The 21406-nt window shown below is 51.4% G+C and overlaps 7 protein-coding genes across 7 annotated transcripts; 6 read left to right on the top strand and 1 right to left on the bottom strand.

Annotated features, from left to right (window-relative positions):
• The first annotated feature begins 1034 nt into the window (after window positions 1–1034).
• On the top strand, window positions 1035–2176 carry BDW47DRAFT_107947 (uncharacterized protein). Its single transcript, XM_024813115.1, has one exon. It carries the CDS (start codon window positions 1281–1283, stop codon window positions 2079–2081), a length of 801 nt encoding a protein of 266 aa, XP_024670943.1. The 5' UTR covers window positions 1035–1280; the 3' UTR covers window positions 2082–2176.
• Window positions 2177–4470: 2294 nt separating this feature from the next.
• Window positions 4471–6007, top strand: BDW47DRAFT_107946 (NmrA/HSCARG family protein). The gene is made up of 4 exons (XM_024813114.1): window positions 4471–4903; window positions 4966–5119; window positions 5179–5517; window positions 5594–6007. Exons 1-4 carry the CDS (start codon window positions 4649–4651, stop codon window positions 5854–5856), a joined length of 1011 nt encoding a protein of 336 aa, XP_024670942.1. The 5' UTR covers window positions 4471–4648; the 3' UTR covers window positions 5857–6007.
• A 1311-nt stretch (window positions 6008–7318) lies between these two features.
• Window positions 7319–7991, top strand: BDW47DRAFT_126839 (C40 family peptidase; the record flags this gene model as incomplete). Its single annotated transcript, XM_024816623.1, has 3 exons — window positions 7319–7638; window positions 7703–7807; window positions 7874–7991. 3 exons carry the CDS (start codon window positions 7319–7321, stop codon window positions 7989–7991), a joined length of 543 nt encoding a protein of 180 aa, XP_024670941.1.
• Window positions 7992–8364: 373 nt separating this feature from the next.
• Window positions 8365–10378, bottom strand: BDW47DRAFT_45981 (MFS transporter). Its single transcript, XM_024819089.1, has 2 exons — window positions 9696–10378; window positions 8365–9623 (listed from the first exon to the last, which is right to left on the bottom strand). Exons 1-2 carry the CDS (start codon window positions 10092–10094, stop codon window positions 8439–8441), a joined length of 1584 nt encoding a protein of 527 aa, XP_024670940.1. The 5' UTR covers window positions 10095–10378; the 3' UTR covers window positions 8365–8438.
• Window positions 10379–12279: 1901 nt separating this feature from the next.
• Window positions 12280–14791, top strand: BDW47DRAFT_126837 (uncharacterized protein; the record flags this gene model as incomplete). Its single annotated transcript, XM_024816622.1, has 6 exons — window positions 12280–12289; window positions 12803–13779; window positions 14011–14063; window positions 14524–14588; window positions 14637–14702; window positions 14754–14791. The coding sequence occupies 6 exons, from the start codon at window positions 12280–12282 to the stop codon at window positions 14789–14791; spliced, it is 1209 nt and encodes a 402-aa protein (XP_024670939.1).
• Window positions 14792–16437: 1646 nt separating this feature from the next.
• On the top strand, window positions 16438–18551 carry BDW47DRAFT_126836 (MFS transporter; the record flags this gene model as incomplete). The annotated part of the gene is made up of 10 exons (XM_024816621.1): window positions 16438–16558; window positions 16645–16781; window positions 16847–16896; window positions 16987–17084; window positions 17137–17257; window positions 17323–17680; window positions 17750–17880; window positions 17931–18261; window positions 18326–18431; window positions 18481–18551. 10 exons carry the CDS (start codon window positions 16438–16440, stop codon window positions 18549–18551), a joined length of 1524 nt encoding a protein of 507 aa, XP_024670938.1.
• A 166-nt stretch (window positions 18552–18717) lies between these two features.
• BDW47DRAFT_107934 (uncharacterized protein) lies at window positions 18718–21190 on the top strand. Its single transcript, XM_024813113.1, has 5 exons — window positions 18718–19090; window positions 19143–19352; window positions 19406–19890; window positions 19938–20165; window positions 20213–21190. The coding sequence occupies exons 1-5, from the start codon at window positions 18860–18862 to the stop codon at window positions 21030–21032; spliced, it is 1974 nt and encodes a 657-aa protein (XP_024670937.1). The 5' UTR covers window positions 18718–18859; the 3' UTR covers window positions 21033–21190.
• The last annotated feature ends 216 nt before the right edge of the window (window positions 21191–21406 follow it).

Below are 21406 nucleotides of genomic sequence, written 5' to 3'. Positions count from 1 at the left end.
TCAGATCGATCCCTCTAGACTTCCTATATTGCCAAAAACTAACGCGTAGAATTTAATACGACGTCAGATCGATCCCTCTAGACTTCGTATATTGCTAAAAAACAACGCGTAGAATTTGACCTCACTGCTAACGGCGGTAACTGGTTTTAGTGTTCCAAAAACCGATTTTTATGGTTCAAAGTAAACCGGCTTGGAATAGCCACCCAATTGTATACTAGCACGCCGTAAGTCCAACCCGTAAATAGAAGGACATACGATACGCAGCGGAACACGCTTCCACCAAAAATGAATAGAATGTTGTTGGCGCGGTTGTATTATGCTCCCTTAGCAGAGCCAATTCAGCTACACGGGTTGTAATAGTTCAATATAGACAAGCCATGGACAATAACGATACCTTTCGGAACAATATTGTAACGAGCCCTCGAACAGCAGCCAATTCAATGCCCTTAGGATTACGAATTCAGTTACGCTGGCTGAAATACGAATATTTCATAACAAAGAAACAGTGTGATCAGCCTTTTCCCCCTCGTAGTATCTAAAAAAAGAAAGAAAAAAACGAGTGCCCAAAACGGATGACCACCCCCAGTGTCGGGTACGCCACATGACGAACGTCGATCATCCGAACCTGTAACCTTGTACTAACTTTGGTTGTTTCGCGAGGAACCTCAATTCTAGAGTTTTTAGATGACCTCACTGGTTAAGGAAAGGTTTTTAAGTTTCTTTGACACTCGTGTGGCGGATGACCAGGCAAGATTTCACGTTAACTAACACGCCCGTTTTGATACGGGTAGGATATCCACACAACCCTTTTGCTATCGTACATGTAGTCAATCTATGGCAATTGCGCGGAGTCAGGGTAATGAGCGCAGCATTTAGAGTTTCTTGGTTCCTTGTAGAAGGACCCGGGATGTCACTAGATCGATGCCAAACTCAAACTGGCTTACACCTTCATTCCATCATGAAGGATGCGGTTCGAATATTTGCGTAACCAGAAGTCGCTTTTGGGGATAGGTCTATTATCGGTTTATATTTAACGCATTTATATTTGAAATCAGACATGTGATGCGCTGATTGCTGACGATTAAGAATCAAAATTAACCAATATCCACCCCTAACTATACTTGGCAACAGTGCTTCTGGCGGCCTGTTACGAGTGATTATTATCGTGCCAACTTGACCTCCCTTGCCATTACTGCTGCTCTATTACCCTCGCCCCTTTATCTTAGCCCTGCCCAAACTTCAATTTACTCTATACCTCTCTCCGCATTAGCTGTTTTGCCATGGCCGCCAACCTTATCTCCCTCAAGGACACAGTGCCAAACATGGAGCCCGAATACGAGGTTAGACTCCGGCTCAACCCAACCGAGGTTCTTGGCCCCGACCACAGACTAGCAGAAAATGTGCTATCTACCTTCGATATGCTCGCGGCCGACACTAAGTTAAATGTCCAGTTCCTTGATATGAATTGCAAGAAGATCTATGCCGCCGGCTGGAGCCCACGTATCCGCAAGACGGAGAACGAGGACGATTTCGAGCTGACATATAAGAAGCGGTATGCCATCACGGGCGGTGACATCAACGCTGCGCTTACTGCGGCTAATGGGGATGGTTTCAACGCTGGTGACGCGAAGTACGAGGCGCAGGTTGAATGGGGTTACCGGAACCAGACACTCTCCATAAGCCGCAAAAAAACCGTATCGAAATCTGAGAATGATGGGATGGGTTTGCCAGGGACGAGTAAGTCGCGTCAGATGTTGATCGATGAAGCGCCAGATAAGTTCGACAACTGGAAGCACATAGAATGGGGCACCAGGGCGTTATCGGTATCACGAGTTTTTGGCCCGGTCCTTGCGAGGCGCTTTACTGGCAAGTGGAAGAACATGAAGCTATATATTGAGGTCTGGCCCCTCCTCAACTTCGGGGGAACAGGAATTGAGTACATTGTCGAGGCGTCTTTCAAGACGAAGAGCCACACGACAGCCTCACTTGAGCTGGGCCGCTTAGCCGACTTTCTGCAAAATAAGGGTTGGTTTCTACCGGAAGACGTGCTAAAGACGCGGCTCATTATGGAGCGATACTGATATGAGAAGTTATTGGACTCAAGGGTGGTTCATGATCTGGAATATGTGGCGAGGGGTTTTAAACAATGAGAGGATATAATTTGCTAAGTGTGGATTAAACTACGTTGAGCGGCGCTGAAAAGGGAGGAGATACCTTACTTTTCCTATAATATTGCAGGACGCCTCTGACCCTTCCTTAATATTTCACATATCCTTTCGTTGTAAAACTGGGGTTGAACTAAAATACTTTATATTTGGCTTTTTTGAGGAACTACTCACCTCATTGACGAGCATGAGCGCCGACCTTTTATAGGTGTTTTCCAGCTTTAACATACATTCTCAAAAGTGGCGGCAGATGGGCAAGTTAGACTTCAACAACTGGGCCCTATGTGAGTATCAGAATACCAGGGAAGCCGTTGAAAAGCAAGGCTATGGAATCATATCCTATACTTGGGGGCTGTATCGAGATGGGACCAATAGTGTTGATAGGAAACTTTCTTCCGCGCAGTGTCGTTTCGGATGTCCCGAAACTCAAACAGACGGACAACAGCAGAAGCCTCAACATTACCTTGGAGCGTATGATCGCCGCAGTCAAGACAATGCACGTCAAATATGTCTGGTAGGATTGGATGTGCGGTCCTCAGAACCCAAAAAATTCTGACTACACGCAAGCAGCAGGAGAGGAGATAGGCAAGCAAATGTGGGTACTTTCCTTGTGTAGTCCAATCATCAGCTGACAGACATGATATACTAGGAATATCTACCATCAAGCAAAGAAGAGTATTGTTTGGCTCCACGACACCGCGTGGTATGGCTCCTCGCACATCAAATCTCTGTTGTTATTGGAGAGCAGGCCTCTAAAGGGCCTTGAACTTGAACAATTTTGCGACACCGTTCTCAATCTCATTAAACACAGCCAGAGCTTCGAGCCGTGGCTTACATCTATCTGGACTCTCCAGGCAGGTGTCCTCAAAAAAAAACCCGCTCATGGACTACAAGGAAGGTGAACTCCTCGACGACACGATCAATCTCAATATGCGTGCCACCGTGCAGGAGATAACCCGCGGAGCTACATTGATCGCAGGCGACATCGCAAACGCGTTGCTGCACATCAATGAGCAACCAGCTCAAAACTCTATCCTAGAGAGATCCTTTAAAAATCGCCTCAGCTTTTGTTGAAGACGAAAGAGCATCTAGAAAAACTTATCAAGACCGGTATTGTTGCCTATACCAGCGAACTGGCACTATTCGTCCTCTCTGGAAGATCCACTAGATAATTACTAGGCCCTGGTCGGCGCATTAGATCTCAAGGGTGTGGACGTTGCGTACACGAATATTAGCTACGAGGAGGCAAGATTACGCTTCTCCAAACCGCTGCTAGAAAGACACCAGTGGCAGCTGTTTATCACTCCCGCGCTTCCAGATGTTTTACGACAGACTACATGGCCCGAGGTTATATCGGATGGTAATCTGTTCCCGCTCGGGATGTATTTCAAAATAGACCTCCTGGAGAGCCTGCCATAAATCTCATCGGATGGGAGCTTAATACGGGTACTGCCCACTGGGATAGGCCAGAAGTTCCTATTCTGACATTCGACAAATACATTTGCAGACGGTATATACAACATCAAAGTCAATATAACCTTGCACTCGTGGATGCGGTAGGGCCTGAAGATTCGGCTCCCGCAGCAGACGCGGTCTACTTACATATTGGGAGGGTGGATTCTAGATCTGGAACCAATGGCAAACTATGTATCGAGTTAAAAAACTGGTCGACAACACAAAGCCTGGCCAAGGCAACTTTCAACGGGGTTGTCGATATATGGCCGTCTGGAAAGGAGTCGACAAGCCAATTTTCGGGGGTTAGAATGGGTCTTTAGGTGTCAGGCTGGTATATTTTATGTTTGACAGTTTTATAATACTCTGCAGTGAATGTGACAGTTGAAATGACAACGCCTATGCTCTGTAACCGTCGACCAAAAAGCTCTGACACCTTGAATGTCAAATCAATTTTCCCGAAAAGCGATGTCTGTTCCGTAGCTCAACGGTAGAGAGGCAAAGGATAAATAGACCAAAGGCTCTCGAGTTGGCCCTAGCTTAATCTTAAGACGCTATCATGACGCCATGACTTCTCCTTGCTTCTGCTAGGCTTCATGCTGTCTTAGTTTGACCTTACATGACAGCCACCGCACCAAAATAGGAATCGGTATTTCGTCAGACTTGATATGATTAGTTTCGAAGCGAGATACACCGCATTAGGGCAGTGTACTGCTTACATCGGTACCACAAAAGGGGTCTTATGGTCTCGCGTAGGGTGGGGATTAACAGCACATGCATACCAACTCCAGGCCCAGACCGCCAGTCACCGACCCTTGCATCGCTCACTAACCCGGTTAATATCCCTTTTTTTTTTCATTCCTGTGGCATTGCACATTCAACTAGTCTGAACTGTGTATATCACACCTTTCCTGCGAAGTCGAGGACTAGGGTGGCTTCAATAAAGAAGTGCATAATCACCTCCTTCTTCACCCCCCCCCAATCACAATAGAAGTCGTCTGCAACCTCGGCTTTTCGATATCTTTGTCAATATGACAAGATCCCCCAAAATAGTTACCATATTCGGTGCCACTGGCACACAGGGAGGCTCGGTAGCTCAGTCTTTACTTCAGAACAAGGACTTCCAAGTGCGAGCGATAAGCAGGGATCCCGAATCTCCGCGTGCACAGGAGCTTGAGCGTCTTGGCGCTACTATTGTGAAGGCGAACGGGTGGAACAAAGATGAGATTACGGATGCCTTCAAGGGCTCGTGGGGTGCATTCGTCAATACGAATTCTGACGACCCTGTATGTTTGGGATGTTACTCTAAGTCAATCTTGGAAGTTATATGGTTACTTATGCATTTTAGATGTTTCTGGACAAACAAGGTCCCACGGAATTTGATCTGGGAAAGACGATAGTTGACGCGCTGATTGCTGCTGATGTCAAGAATCTGGTGTACAGCTCCTTCGTCTCCACCAGGGAATACACCGGTGGTGCAATACCCATGAAATCAATGGATGGTAGGCCCACTGCACCGCACAAGTCGGTAGTACTATCCCTACTTATCACTATCCCATAGAGAAGAGTCGTATCGAAAAATACGCTGTCGCGTCGGGGCACTTCTCCACTGTAGGCTCCATTCACGCCGGCTGGTACATGGAGAACTATCTCAATGAGGAAGTCGCCCAAGTCATGGGCGGTTTCCCATTTTACGCGGATGCAGAGGGGTACAAGACTCTTTATATGCCGCTGTGGGGTAAGACGCGCGGCACTGGGATTCCATGGATATGCATAGATGATGATTTCGGTGATCTTGTTCATGGAATGTTTTTGGATCCGAAAAAGTATCATCAACGGCCTGTTCCCGCCATCAGTGAAATTCTGTCGTGGGATGAATTTGCGCGAGCTTTCGAAAAAGGTGTGTAACGATCTTGATCTCTGGTGAGGATGTGTCTATTGGTTCCTTCTGCTGATTTAATCTCTTCGGTTACTAGTCACCGGCGAAAAAGCTCGATATGTTCCTATACCTGCGGGGGAGACGTTGGCTCCTGGGGTTAGCGAACTAGATGACCACCGAGAGCTTTTTCGGTTTGGCCAGGCAACAGATGGGAAATATTTTGGAGACTTGCCAGGAACAACTGATATCGCGGCGACTCTCAAAGGAGCTGCTACTTTAGCTCGGGGGAAAAGCGAATCAGAGGCTCAGTTGACGACAGCCGAGAAGTGGTTTAGAAGCAACTACAAGGCAAAGGCATGAATGCTATGCATGGACACTGGGCAGTTATGCACAGATACCGGCGGTCATATGCTGGTCAACTCAACGCAATGGGACCATATTCTTGCATAGAACAGTATATTCCCTGCTCGACAGAAGTATCTGGGTATACACCGTAGTAGTTAGTGTACAGATCCAGCACTGCTCGTTGAATAGGGGTTAATGGAGAGAAATATGATGGGCGACTCAGGAGACAATAAACAGATGCGCCGAGGCCTTCTCTTCTAAATTGACCTCAGCAGACGCTGTCTACTATACCAGAGTACTCCTCTATCAGGCCTCTTGGGGCTTCGGGGTACCATGTAGCGAGATTCGGTGGTTTTGCTAACGGTACCCTGGCACCCTAGAGATACGGTAAAACGACGATCAAGTGTCGCGTTGGATACAAGGTTACCTGCGAGAGCCAAGAGTCTTATGGTGTCTATTGTAGCAGAGTGGTAGCACCTCCTTATCTATTGCAACGTCAAGGATTCGCATGGCTTTCTGTTTATGTACAGCTCTTGGCATACGTGATTAGTCAAGGCAGGGATATATTGCATAGTGGAGTCAACAATGTCCATCATTATCAACCGTGAGCTGCCGATACCTAGTATGGTCTTTGTTCAAAGTAAATCTTAATATACACGATAGAAGATATAAGTTAAGGAATTAGATATATGTTCATAACTAAGTAGTCCAAGTCAATTTAAAAATATGGACGCTACAAGATATACTTTATAAGATCAAGTAAATACTTAATCAAGTACTTTCACTTAGTCTAGACAACCCTACAGATATTGAGAAACAAGCAGGACAATATTCAGTCAACATAACAACGGCCAAGACCTATCTGAAATACGCCACTCAGAAGGTAAAGAAGGGTAGGGCTCTGGTGGATCCGACAAAACAGGGACCACTATCACAGATCCATACAATAAGACCCACCCCCATCCCCATCCCTGTTGTGATTTCCATGCATGCAACACCAATATCCCTGCTCTGGCGACCAAAGTCCACAATCCCATACAATGTATACCACCCTACACGGGCCCAGACTATAAATAGGCGGAATACGGCGGAGATCGACTAGGCCTTTACCAGGTTGGGACACCCATTTCCCGGCAAGGACTCTTGGCTACTCGTATTCTGCAACCTCAGTCTGTCAGGGCAGGAGAACGTGGAGACATGGGTATCACCATGCCCAAAAGGCCATGAAGGACTGCGCTATCTATCCGAGGCTTGTGGCGTATGGGAGAATGACACTTTCCCCACACGACGGACCCATCTCGTGTCCGAAATAGATGCATTGCAAACAAGGTGCAATCTTATCGCTGTTTCAGCTAATGACGATCGACAACCACACCACCACCTCCAACATGCATATAAGATAACAAACCCCATCCCACTTCAATCCTCTCAATCCAACACTCTAATTCTAATACAATTCTCCAGCACCACCAACAAAATGAAGACCACCACCGCCGTCACCCTCCTGGCCACTCTGGGCTCCGCCTCCGCCCGCTCCCTCTTCTCCCGCGCCACCGTCGGCGATCAGATCCTCGCCACGGCCCAGACTGCCGAAGGCACGCCCTACGCCTGGGGCGGCGGCTCCTGCGACGGCCCGTCCGCGGACCAGCCTCCCTACCAGTACGGTGACACTGGCTACGACTGCTCCGGCCTGGTCTGCTGGGCCGTGTGCCAGGTGACCGGCCGCGATCTGTTCACCGAGGGTCTGCGCGTTACCTCGTCCATGTACTGTGCCAGCGAGGAGACTCTGGGCTACAAGTATGTTCCTCATTGCTTTCTTACCTCCGATATGACATGAGTGATTCTAATCAACATAATACAGGAAATATCCCTACGAGGAGCGCCTTCCCGGCGACGCCGTCTTCTTCGGCGGCTCGTGCGACTGCGACAACGACCCCAGCTCCATCCACCACGTCGGTCTGATGATGTTAGTTTTTCCCTTTCCCTCCTCTCCTTCCTATCCAGGTACTGTAGACAATGCTAATAAAGGCAGGGACTCGGGCGACCGCATGTGGAACGCACCCAACGACAACGTCAACCAGGTGCAGGAGAACAGCATCAGCGGGTTCAGCGATACCCCCTGCCCTTACGTTATCCGTTTCACTGCTTAGGCTTGGGGAGTTTGATATCTGGGAGTTTGTAACCCTTGGATGGGTAATCTTATCGCGCGGTGCGTGAGGGTGCCTGGCTTGTATATACCTTATTTATAGTTTTATACATATTTTTGATGTATTTTCTTGGTTCAGAGGGTTGAAGATTGTGCAGGCTGTATGATTTATATGCTTTGCCTTTGGGTAGGTGTAACATTTAGCATAAACTTATCCAGGCTTATGCTTAATATGTGTGAGTTGTTGGTCAGGCAATTGTAGCAAAGTATAGTCTGGGAGGGTGATGGCTCATCGCAAAGTATGCGTGCAACGTCGCAAACTTACTCCTATTGGATCTTCTATTATATATATCGTAGTGAAATCATTGGTGTCATTACGCTTGCGATATTACATTATGTACAAAGTCTATATGCTTCCACCACATTATTTCTGGCCTAAGCAACAGGCAGTCTATCCACTCAAGTCAACCGGAAACTTTTCGCGGATGACCTTCCCATACCTAATGAAGATAATCGGAATCGGAATGAATGCCACCGCCAAGAACCCTAAAAGCGAGTTACCCCAGCCGATCCCAAGGTCGCCAAACATCCTCGGGCCCGCGAGCGGGAGTAGCGCGCCGACGAGCGATCGCGTCGTCGTCAGCGCCGCGTTAGCTGACGCCGCGTATCCAGGGTAAGAGTCGATGATGTAGGTCTGGATAGGCAGGTACACGCCCATCATGCCGACGCCGAAGGGGAACATGCCGACGATGGGGGCGGCCCAGTGAGCGTTCTTCTCAACCGTCCATCCATACCAGAAGAAGCTGATGGGGAGAATGCAGGCAAAGATGATCATCGCGGGGAGACGCATCTCGGGGTTGAACTTGCCGCCGTTGCGCGCCGTCAGCTTCACGACCAGGCGGTCGCTGGTGAATGCCACTGTGCCGAGGCCGACCATGAACCCGATTCCGATCCCTAGGTAGGCTAGGCCTGCGAGGCCCGCTGAGAAGCCGTACCGCTGGCGGAAGACGGACGGGATGGTCGTGAAGAACAGGTACAGCAGCCCGTAGACGAGCGCCATGTACGTCGACAGCAGGAACACGATCGGCGACTTGAACAGCAGCATCATCGGGCGCTTCAGACCATGCCAGAGGACCTGGCCCGGCGGGGTGGACTCCTCGCGATCGAGCTCGTAGGCACTGCGCAGGTCCGTCCGCCCCAGCTCGCGACTCAGTCGCTGCGTCTTCCACCGGATGAGCACCGACGCGTACGTCTCGCGGTTTAGCACCTCGATGGCCGCCTGCGTCACTCCGCCTGCGATGAGGATCACCCAGAAGATCCACCGCCAGCTGACGGCCTCGCCGAGGAAGCCGCCGGCGATGGGGCCCACGACGGGCCCAAGGAGGGGCCCCACGCCCCAGATGGAGGTGGCAGTGCCGCGCTTCTCGACGGGGAACAAGTCGGCGATGACGCCGGCGCCGAGCGTGATGCAGGCGGATCCGCCGATGCCGGCGAGGAGCCGGAAGACGATCAAGCTGGCCATGTTGGGCGCTAGGGCGCAGCCGATCTGCCAGACAGCGAAGAACCAGTTGGCGACTGAGAGGACGATGCGACGGCCATAGATTTCACTCAGGGGGGCAAGGAGAAGGGGCCCGAACTGTGTTGGCATATGTTAGTGACTTATTCCTTTCTTTTGTGTGCATGCTGGTCCGTTTGCTCAAGGACGTACCGCATAACCCAGTAGATAGATACTGATACTAAACGACAGCAACATCTCATCTCTCACTCCTAGGTCCATGGCCACGTATTCAGCCGCCGGCGAGAACATACTGGACGCCAAGGGCGAGACGAACGTGAAGGCGCTGATGAGCGCGAGGAGGCTCCATTTCTTGGCGTCGGAGAAGTTCTGCGGGTTGGCGGGGTCATCTTGACCGTCCCAGCCTACAATGCCGCGGTCAAGATCTGTCTCAGGGAATACGTGCGTGGTCGAACGGTACAGGGAGGCACGCTCCTTGGTGGCTTCTTCTTTGGTGGGTTGGTGGGAGATAGCGGCTTCTTCGTCGCGAGGCTGGGGTCGTTCGCTGTAGGTGCTGGACCGTTTGTCCTCCTGGTCTGTGGGAGGATCCATTTTGCAATGGATGGGTTCAAAACTAAGGTCGTGGAATTAATCGGTATATTGAAACAACATGTAGGGGTATAATGAGGTCAGAAAGTAGGGTGTTGTCCGCGCCAAGTCTAGAGATGAAGTACCGATTGCCGGGACAGGGAAGAGGAACGCAGATATAAATAAGAAAACAGGACAAAGCGAAGAAAATTAAGAACGACCCAAAAGCAGCCAAGCCTCTCGGGATCAGAGACCCGAAGCTGAAGTTGTACCCGATCTACGTCGTTCGTTGGCCAAGGCGGGCATATCATTCGGTTCGGCCGATGGGCCTGTTCATAACTTGTGCGAATTACACCGTCTTCCACCTTCCAGCAATCACTCCGTTTGTGATTTAACCAGACAATCAGAGGGGGGTTAGTTTGTTTGCTATGAGCATGTTTGCGTAAGATTGATGCAGGATCCGTGATCAAATCGGCTTTCTTGCTTATTCTCGACCATGATCCCTGAACAGTGAGTCGACAAGAAAGGTGCATAAAATCCGTTATGCACGGTGTATCAAATGCGGAGACTGGAAAAGGGGGAGCGGCACTGATTCAGTGCTCCACTTTGGTCCCTGACTGGCACCAAACAGCCCAGGGGATAATCCCTGGCGGGTGGCACCGTTGATTCAGGGGCCCACTCTCTGTTGGGTACCATCTTTGTGGACAAGACAAGGGTCTGGCGTACAGTCGACTTATGCCCGCCGCGTGTGCATTATTGTACCTGGGTGGCATGCTGTACTTATACATGACCCTCAGCTGATGCAGCCCAAGGTTGAAAGATAGCATGGAATAAGGAACACTAGTGACTGCATGGATGAGTCGCGTGATGGATTTAAGTGGTAACAACGGTCTGGTTCAGCCATCCCATGGATGGGGCGATTGGCAGCTCGTAAGATGTGGTCCGAGCCTCGTGACAGTCATCATATCGTCCATCATGCCATGCCACGTGTGATGCTGCCGTGGAATGAGAGGTGACATCTCGGAATTTTATGGCTTCAACATGCGGAAATCTTGGACGGAGTCACGTGTTACCCTCCGCTGTCAGATGTTGCATAATGGTGCATAAGTATGCATGACATAAATCAGTCATCAATGCGACATTTATGCCTGAGGCTGCACTTTCCTGTTGTCCTGTGTATCTGGTTAGTACTGGTAGAGAACGACTGGTGAGTAGAGATGGGAATCACACTTTGCCCCCACTATTCCAGCTTTCATTTTACTAGATACAAGGTTAGATAGAACAAAGCTGTGCCATCCATAGAACAAGCCCTAAGCTAGTCCACATCCGATTATGACGGCTGTTAGGACCGCAGCCCAGGGCGCGGCCTAACGAAGAACCTAGGGGGCGCAGGCAGAGCGAATAGTGATATACATCAAGATGTCTATAGATATCAAACAGGGAAGCTTGTTATATTTGGTCTTTTAGACTAGTGGTATGGTCGGCACGCGGCATAACAACAGGGCCTCACGGATGTGGGAGGACCGACGAAAACAGCCAAGATATTTATGACTTCGATGAGTGATAGGAGTAAAAGAAGGTTGCAGATAGATTCAACATACCAAATACAGTCTTTACGAGAAAGTTCTGTGAGCCAGCTGGCATGTTGGCTGTGTTTACATGTCACTTTTCAACAACAGGAAAGATAGACTAGGGAGATCGAATGCCATCGACAGAGCTTTCCATGCTAGTGATTTATCAGAATCAGCTTAATATGAATATGTGCAAATTACTGTCTCTAATCTGATAGGATTCACAAAAGATATAGCCAACAGTTTGACCATCTCCCTATCCTCAGGATGTCGTCTCGATGAACCGCAATATTTATATATAATTTGCGGGGTTGTAGAATATATAACCACCCAGCATAAGCTGCCTTGTGATGTGTGCCATCATGAAATGTTACTCTGGCTTTGCATGTGTTCTTGCATTATTGCAATTATATGTGATTTTATAGCTTCAAGAGTCATCAACATCATCCACATTTTGACCGTTCTCATCTACCCTCCCACATAGCCCCCTTCTATGTGACAACCTAACCCAACTAGACACCCATGCAGGGATGACACTCCCAATAAGCGCATACAACAGCGCCATCTCTCTATTCTACACTGTCTACCTCTGCTAGCAGCTCGATCAGTGTGACGTCAGCAGAGCACCGCGTTCCGCGATGAAGGCAGGTGCTCCGTGGGTAAATCGCTGAAGATGAGGAAGGTGGGTGGCTTCCCAGGAGAGAACCTCACCGAAGGGCTTTTCTGCTAATCCGTTGACTACCCAATGCTATACGACCTACCAAGTGATTTGCGCGCGTGAAAAAGATCTCCAGTTAGGGCTAACTTCCTATCCTCCTACTACCTGGCTATAGCATCTAAAACCTTGATACTTGATGCAATCCACCAAGCCAGCATCCCATGTCTTGCTGTGCCGTAAAGATGGCAGGAGCAGCTATCCATGCTTGCCTCACAACCCTTCATCCTCACCCTCTTTCTCTGTCCCCGTACCTGCCCTTTGGACAACACAACGCTCCATATAAACACCCCAATCCCCCCTCTCCCGCTGGAAATTTTCTTCCTCCCTTCTCTCCCCAGAGCATGCTCACTTGTGTTAGTATCGTGTACACACTTTACGTTTACCAAGCCAGACCATCACTCTTGCCTTTCTTCCTTTTTTTCTTCTCCGCCCACCCGGAACAGTCTTGATGCCTCGGTACCTGACTGTTCCTCGTGGTGCTGCCTCCCTCCTCGCCTCCGCCAAGGGTCGGGCTCCCCGGTCGACGCAGCCAGTCACTCGTTTAACTTCCCGGCTTGCGATCAACCGTGGGTTCGCCTCGGCTCCTTGTCCCTCTTTTCAGCCGGCCATCACCACCCAGCCTGGCGTCCACTCCTTTGCCGACATCACGCGACGATCGCGTCTCGGCTTTCCTCTTTGCCCTCCGGCGCCTGCGCCATCCACTCGTTTCTTCACCCCCCTCCCAGGTCCGATACCTGCCCCTCTTTTGTTCCAGCGGTCGACCCGTCTCCAACAGTCGACACGCTGCCCCTCCCAGGCGGCGGCCTCCTCCGTCCACGCCACTCGTTCGGCCCGTGCCCCGGCCGCGGCCCCAGCCCCGCGGCCTGCCCCTCGTTTCCTCGTCCGCCCTTCGGTCCGCGATGCCGAGCCTGTCTCTCGTTCCATTCCGGCTCGTGCTCGTGCCCCGACCCGGGCCCCGACCCCAGCCCCAGCCGCCGTCTCTCGTTCGGCGCGGCTGTTGGCCCGCCATCCGGCTCCCCCACCGACCCCGGCCAAGGCCACCGTCTCTCATTCGGCCCGCCCCGTGGCTCGCCATCCCGTGCCCTCGCCGACCCCGGCCAAGGCCACTGTCTCTCGTTCGGCCCGCCTTTTGGCCCGCCATCCCGTGCCCCCGCCGACTCCGGTCCGTCGTTCCTTCGGCTGCCCCCCTGTGCTTGAGCGCATGGCCAAGCGCAGGGTCGCTCATCGGCAGGAGCTGGAGCGTCTGAAGGGGCTGCAGCGTTTGCAGCCGTCCGTTCCTTCCGTGAGTATCACTCGTTCTCCTTCTCCCACTCGTTCCCCTCCTGTCGCTCCTTGCCCCCCTGCTGTGGCGGGCTCTTCTCCCAAGCCGACCCCCGTGCAGTCCACCCAGGTGGGCGGCGAGGTGAAGCCGAAGAAGAGAGTTCGTTTCGACAGGGTTACTGTTGTAAAAGTTGATCGGTGGATCATCCCCGTGTTGGATGTTTTCAGGCCAACACGGTGGTGATCGCCGGTCACTTGCCGCTCCTTACGTCATGTACCCACACTCTTTTGTATCTGGCCTCAGGCCAATCTTCCATTTGGTGAACCTGGGTGGTGCCCGTCTTGGGTGGTGCCGAGGCTCCCACCCCGGGTTCGGCTGACGGGTTTATAGAGCGGGCCAACGTATTCCTGCCTGAAATGGTGGTGCGACGCTTCGCACCAAGGGTATGTCAATGTTCTTTTCGCGGGGGTGAGTGGTGCTGACTATGGAGCTTGCAGAGGAAGCCAATGTTGAGAGGTTCCGAAAGGGTAATGACGCACACAATAAGTCGTAGTCCTTTCCGGCGGCGTTGGCAACCATCCGTGACCCCAGTGGGGTAGATGGCACGATCCTGTCCTTCGGTCGGCGTGACTTACGAGAGCGCCGGCAGAGCAGTTGGATGGATGGCGGTTTGGGGCTGGCGGTGGCTGCGGCCTGACCTTCGGAGGAGCCAGACTGTTGGCGCGATCCAGCACCATCTCAGGTAAGTGTTGACCGGTGGTTGACCATGGTTGACAATGGCTGACTGGGCACGTGTAGGATGAGCTCACTGGACTACGCCCCTGTCTGACGGTCCGATGCACGAGTTTCTGAGTAGGTCTTTTCTTTGTGGTTTGTTAGTCGTGGCTGACTGGGGACCTTTAGCAAGATCTACGTCGTCGGTATCGGCGGAAGGGTGCAGCATGATGGCCCGGTGCCAGACCGTCTTGGTATGTAGTGTCCATGCAAGTCGAGGGTGATCGTGGCTAATTGGTTAGTTGATGGACTGCGTCATCGGTGTCGTCGGAGATGGAAGAGTGGTGGTCCGATGCACGGCCTCTTCGGTAGGTTCCATGAATGAGAAACGTTGGTAAAGAGTAACTAACATGATCTAGGAGCGTTTCGTGATCGGTGTCGGTGGAGGGCGTGTTAGATTGTGGTTGAGGGTTTCCTTTGTTTGTGGATTTTTGTGATTTTCGTTTTGTTTGAGATCGATATTTCTTAACCCAGTGCCTGCAGCATCTCACAGGACTGTATGGTTTATTTTGTTTTGAACTTTTTTGTTTGAGATCGATATTTTTTTATCCCAGTGCCTGCAGCGTCTCACAGGACTGTATGGCTTATCTCTATATCTATTACCGGGTCGGGTGGGCGGGCATATTACTATTACCAGATTCGTCTGGTTTCATCACATTTTTCTGGTTGAATTGTAGGCAGTGCATGTGCTAATGGTGTGGAGGGGATATACTAGGAATATCAGGGGTATATAGAGGCCACTACTGCTATTAGCCAGGTCAAGCCCTGCCCAAGTGCCCGTGAGTATATTGATGTAGTGGATGTGAGTATGTAACCTATTTGTACGATGGGTTATATGTTGGGTATATCAGCCAGGTTAAGCCCTATACCAAACATTGATCAACGTTTTGGCGTAGCGGTCATGGGATTATATGACGCGACCAACCAGTGCCTGCATGATGCGTCGGAAGGTATATCTCGCGGCGACATCATAGAGCGATTCTGCAGCGAGCTTGCTCTTGTAAAGTGACTACAATCAGTCAGGCGGTTTGCATATTTCCCAAACTATTCACGACCTAATAATTCTCCCAAGCTTGGACTTCGCACGAGATATACTATCTCAGCTACTAAACCCAAGAATACTGACCAGCACTTAGTACAGGGCTTAACATAACCAATATTTCCAATGTATTTTCGCAAGTCCAGGTCCGTGTATCAAGGAGTCAAATCAGATGAGAACCGGGTAGTCATGTGGTATATGGGGCATCATCGCCGGGGTGCACATTCCGCGCCGATCATTGCAGATCTGGAACAGTCTGTTTGGCATACAATGTGAAACAGAGGGGTGTGGAATGTGGCTAGGGGGGTCGATTTCATCACCGGTTGGTTTGTTTGTAGGCGGGGGATGGGGTGCTTTTGTGTGCGCAGGGGGGGTAGGTACTGTCTTGTGAGGGTGGGGCAGTGTGGTTTGAAAGGTAGTCGTTTTGTTAAATGGGTTGGAGAAAAGAAGAGACGAGGTTCTATGAGATGGGAAGGGGAAGGGGAATAAGTAGGGACTGATTGGGTAGGTAGTGGGTAGGCTGCAGGGACTGACTGCATGAATGTGTGCGATTAGTTACAAATGTTCAGTCTATGTACAGCTGTGGTTCTATGACACCAGGCAGTTGGTGGTGTGTCTGGTATAACGTGCAGAGTTCCAATTTCCTTGCTAGTAGGTTACACCGATACGGGTTCTGTAGATTCGAAATATATAAACATTTACTCGGCTCCGCAACCCAATGCTTAGCTCGACAGAAAACGAGATTTATCGGCGCGGGATAAGCGGATGGATGGAAAATGCGAAGGGATCGCATGCAAGGGAGGAAGAGAGCCAAAGACAGAGAGAGACAAGAGCAAGTGTCCCCGGTGAATGAAAGGAGTGCTCCGCCGGGGATAGGATAGGGCTGCTGGGGATTGACTATTTTCCTGCTGTGTTTGCGTTTATCCCACTTTTTACTTGGAAGTTACATACATTATAATATATACTAATTAACTAATTGATCATCTGATTGTGGAACGGCGACCATGCAAGAGCAGCTCGAGATTGAGATCGAGGATGAACAGCAACAGCCGCTTTACCCCTCGCCGGAGAAAGCGGACGATGAGGCGCGGGGAGATAGGGTCGCTATTTATGTGGCTTATCTTGGTAGGTTTTCCCATTTCATCCGTACCCTGTTGACATTGATTGAATTGAAGGAGAAGAAAAGAGGAAATGCTGACAAGTCAACAAAGGTGCCTTCCTGACAAGCACCGACAACTCCATCGTCACAGCAACGTACGAAATCATCGCGTCGGATTTCAATCGCCAAGCGCAGGGGATATGGCTGCTGATCGGGTATAAGCTGGGTTATTGCATTTCGGTGCCGCTGGTAGGTACCTCCTCTACCCCCCTGGGGCGTCATGCAGGTGTTATGATGGTAATGTGGAACGGCAGTATGGTGCGCTGAGCGATGTCTTTGGCTGTAAACGCGGGATTCTCTTCGCGTATTTGATTTTTGGGTTGGGGTGTTTGTTTTGGTATCGTCCTCCGTTCTTCATCATTACTAGGGAGAAGATGACTGATGGTGGTGATAGTACCGTCAGTAACGAGCTGGTGTGGCTTATCGTGGGCAGGATCATCAGTGGTGTTGGCGGCGCAGGCATGACGATCCTCACGTCGGTGCTGATCACAGGTGCTATTTCCGAGCCTGAGTTGCAGACTGACGAGAGAGCTAACTCTAGCAGATAGTGTACCGTCCAGCGAGGTGGCGCTCTTGCGGAGCTACAAACGGTCGCTGAATATGGCAGGGCAAGGGTTCGGAGCTCCGCTGGGAAGTCTGATCACCGAGACGGTGGGATGGCGATGGTTAGTGTTCCGTTTACACTTGTCATGAGAAGTAAGAGACACCCAGAGGGCTAATACTGCACTAGGGCCTTCGCAGGCCGTCTGCCCATCGTCGTCGCATGTGCCTGGCTAGCAAATCGACACACCCGCGACGATATCCCACCCCGCACCAAAGGCGTCAGCAAGTACGAAGACTTGAAACATATCGACTACGCGGGGATTGTGTGTCTGTCTATCGCGATTGCGACCCTTGTGCTGGCTATCAATGGGGGTGTTGGTTCCGTGTGGAGGGTGGGTTTTGCGGTCGTGTGTGTCGCGACTTCGGTGTTGTTTGTTTGGTTGGAGCTGGCATGGGCAAAGAAGCCGTTAATACCCTTGACAATGGTTCAGGATGTGGGGATGTTTTGGCTGGCCCAGTTGTTTACGTTTGGGGGGCGCGAGGGGGTATGCCTTTTCCTTATCGCGATGAACGACGGTATTCGAAGAGATGGATGCTAATCTTTTTCGCGACAGTTACGAGCCAACCTCGTCCCGTATCTCACCAAAGTCCACGATCTCGACACCACACTCGCATCTTTATACATTGGGTTCATGAGCTTGGGGAACTCCATGGGAGGGATCGCATCTGGACTGGTCATGAAACGGTTTGACGACGGCCCCTACGGCCACCTGCTATACTGACTGCTGATTCCAGGTACAAACGATACCACGCTATGTCAGTCGTCAGTATCCTGATTAGCATTCCACTGAATGTTCTTCTGTGTTTCGTTTGGAGCCGAGGAACGTCCGCCTGGGGCTCCCTCGTTGTCATTCCGATGGGAATCGCCAACGGGATCATCAGCTCGGCACAGTTCGTCGGCATGACCGCGCGGTCAGAGCAGGGATCATCGACATCGGCGATTGGCGCGTATCATCTTTTTCAACGCTTGGGATCGATCATCGGGACGGCTGGGGCGTCTGCGGTGGTACATGCCTTGTTCAAGAGGTCCGTCTTTGGCCGGATGGATGCGAAGTCGGCAAGGGAGGTATGTTCTTGATGCTGCGGGTTCACGTACTATCCTCCAGAGAAACATTGCTAACCCAATCTAGATCATCGGCCAGGTGTTGAAAGACTCGAAGTATCTGTGGACTCTGCCCGCTGTGACGCAGCAGGTTGTCCGGTCGTGCTTCAATGATGGGTATCAGTTTGTGCCGGGTAAGTCCCCCAAGCTTTTTGGGTGCAGCAGACTAAATTAACGGTATAGTTCTGACGATGCTGTCTCTCCTCGTTGTCACTCCGTTTATCATTTTCACCAAAGAGCAGCGATTAAATTAGATGTTGCTGGTGTATAGAATCGATGATGAGATAGAATTGATAGAATTGTTGAACAACGAGATAAGATAAGAAATACGTAAGATAACACCACGATAAGATAGATTATCGATAAACAACGCGCTAACCATGTTGAGCTACCACGTGACATGTCATCCGCCAGCCCGACGGGAATCCCGCACTCCACCAATTACATTGATGTATCGACCGATGACGTAGCCAGGTCTCAACCTTCACTGGGTACCCCTGGTTGACGCGGCCCGTTTCATTCTCTCCGCACGCTCTTCTCTTGTACCTATCCCAGCCACACGATGAGCGACGAACACATCCCCGGAGGTTTGGATGATACCGACAACAATGATTTTGTGCAGGTAGATCCGGAGGAATCTGGCCCGCTCCAGAAGGTTTCCACCACCAGCACTACCAGTAGCAGGAAGACCCAGGATGTAGCCTACAGACAGGCGTCCCGGACGGTGGATGAGAGTCTGGCAGCTGGACTGTCCAACGAGGATGTGTGGATGCTGATTCGCCGATTTAACAAGGTGCCTACTCTCAGGTTGAACAACAGATCGAAATGATTACTGACTCCCCCAGCAAATCTACTATGTCAAAGCCGCTGACAACCCTGCCGGGCTGGACCTGGATCTCAACCGCGCGGAGGACGAACAATTTCCGCCCCAGAAACTCCGCATAACCCTGGAGCGGTTCTACACTTCGGTCATTGTGGGGATTACAGCCTTGTTCAGCCATATCGCGCGACTGCGCTCGTGGAAGGAACCCCGGCGGACGGCCACCTTTTGCGGAGTATGATTTACTCAAAACCCACGTTCGCGCAACTCGAAAGCTGACCATCGCAGGTGTATTTCGCCGCGTTGTTCCTGGACTGCCTGGTCCCAGTGATCGTCAGCACACTGATCGCATTGGCCCTGTCCCGATCAGTCCGACCGATTCTTTTCCCGCTTCCTCCCGCCCCGCCGCTCGATCCCGCTTCCGACGATGGTGATAATCAGAACCAGCTCCACGACAGCATTACCGGCGCCCCGGAGGCTCACAAGGGCGAGGCTGCCGAACAGGAGGCCAAAAACTTTGTGAATAGTGTTGCCAATATTGCCATGGAAAGTGCGGCCGCGAAATACGGCCAGGCTGTGATGGAATCAACTCCCGAGGAGCCCTCCCCGCCTGAACCTCCTATCCCGGAGCCGACCACGCCCGAGACGCCTGGTGAGAACGGGGCGCCTGTGGACAAGACGAAAAAGCCGATGAAAAAGAAGATTGCCAACGGGACCGACCAGACGATGCGCATTCTTAGCGATATCACCGATATCTACGAGAAGTTCGCCAAGTGAGTTGTCCCATACTGAGTACTCGCGGGTTGTACTGACGAAACAGCGTTTTTTCGCCGACCCCGCCCTTCACCATGATCACAGCCCGTATGCGTTTGGTAGGGATTTTGGTGGCTGTCCTGATGGCATCGCGGATGGCATCAGGCCATATGATCGTCAAAGGGGGCGCCTTTGCCGCCGGGCTCGGCTTCTTTGGCGACCCAATTTTCGCGCGAACTTTAGGCTTTTTGAACGCTATTTACCCCAGCTGGAAGGAGCAGCTGGACCTGCAGAAGTGTGTTCCACGAACCAATTTACCTTCCTCACGCTAACACCATGTAGAACCCTGTTGAAGGGCGTCCCCAACAACGCCCAGCTCACGCTGACCCTGCTACGCATCGGGGAACTGAACGGATCCCCCCTTCCACCCCCACCCAGCCCGCAAGACGGGGAGCTCGAGTGGCCCCTCAAGAAGAAGAAGCCCAAGGCACTACCATCCAGTGCTAGCACCACCAGCTTAGACAAGACCACCAGTCTGGACCGCACATCCAGCACCGACCTCCAGCGAACGCAGACTGCCGAGTCTACCGCGTCCACCACTCCCCCCAAGCAAAAACGCCGCCTCATCAGCAAGATCCTCCGCTTCGTGCGCCGCACCATCTCAACCGCCATCAAAGGCCACATGGCGTTCGACCGCGCCATGACGATCGCAGGAAACGCGCACACGCGCAACCTCATCGGCATGCTGCAGAAGCGAGGGTGGGTGTCGGCCCCTCACGGGCCGCTCAAGTTCGAGGCCAAGTTCGAGCGCAAGCGCGGCGCGGCTGTCATCGATTCGACGCTGGAGCCGCCCGTGCTGTACTTTACCACAACGGCGTCGGGCAAGCTCGACGATGACCTGCGTCTGGAGAGCCGCAAGGAGAGCTCCGTGCTGTTCCAGATGCCGGTTACGGAGATCCGGGAGCTCAAGAAGACGGAGGGGCTGGGGTGGAAGAGCAAGATGATTGTTGAGCTCACGGCTGGTAGCAAGGAAGCGGCTGATGGACTGATTGTTTCTGGCACGGAGCCGGAGCGCTCGTTCCATTTGACGGGGATGAGGTCCCGGAATCAGCTGTTCAATCGGTTGGTGGCGATTGATGCACAGTTTTGGGAGAGTCGTTGATCGCTCAATCTATTGGGTAGTGGGCGTGGAACTGGTTAGCATCTATTAGACATGTCACAGACCAGACATATAGGAATACATCTTGAAAGCTCAAATTGGTCCAATTCGGCTCCACCTATGACGCCCCCAGCGTACCGCTCAGCATCTCCACTTCAAGCCGTGTATGGTTGGGGTATGAATCCTGCGCGTGTTGGTATCACGTCAGCCACTACTCCGTAGTTCAACAACAAACATGAATATAATTAATTATTAAGCTGCGGGGATAAGAAGCAACGATCTGTCCGAGGCCGAGTCAGTGCGGAGTAGTATAAAACGCAGCGTCTTCCACTTACTTTTCCCAACCCATCATCCAAAACAACATATCCAATCCCACC

The sequence above is a fragment of the Aspergillus candidus genome, assembly GCF_002847045.1.
Source record: "Aspergillus candidus strain CBS 102.13 unplaced genomic scaffold BDW47scaffold_31, whole genome shotgun sequence".
Classification (NCBI taxonomy): domain Eukaryota; kingdom Fungi; phylum Ascomycota; class Eurotiomycetes; order Eurotiales; family Aspergillaceae; genus Aspergillus; species Aspergillus candidus.
This window is presented reverse-complemented; position numbering and strand designations above follow the sequence as displayed.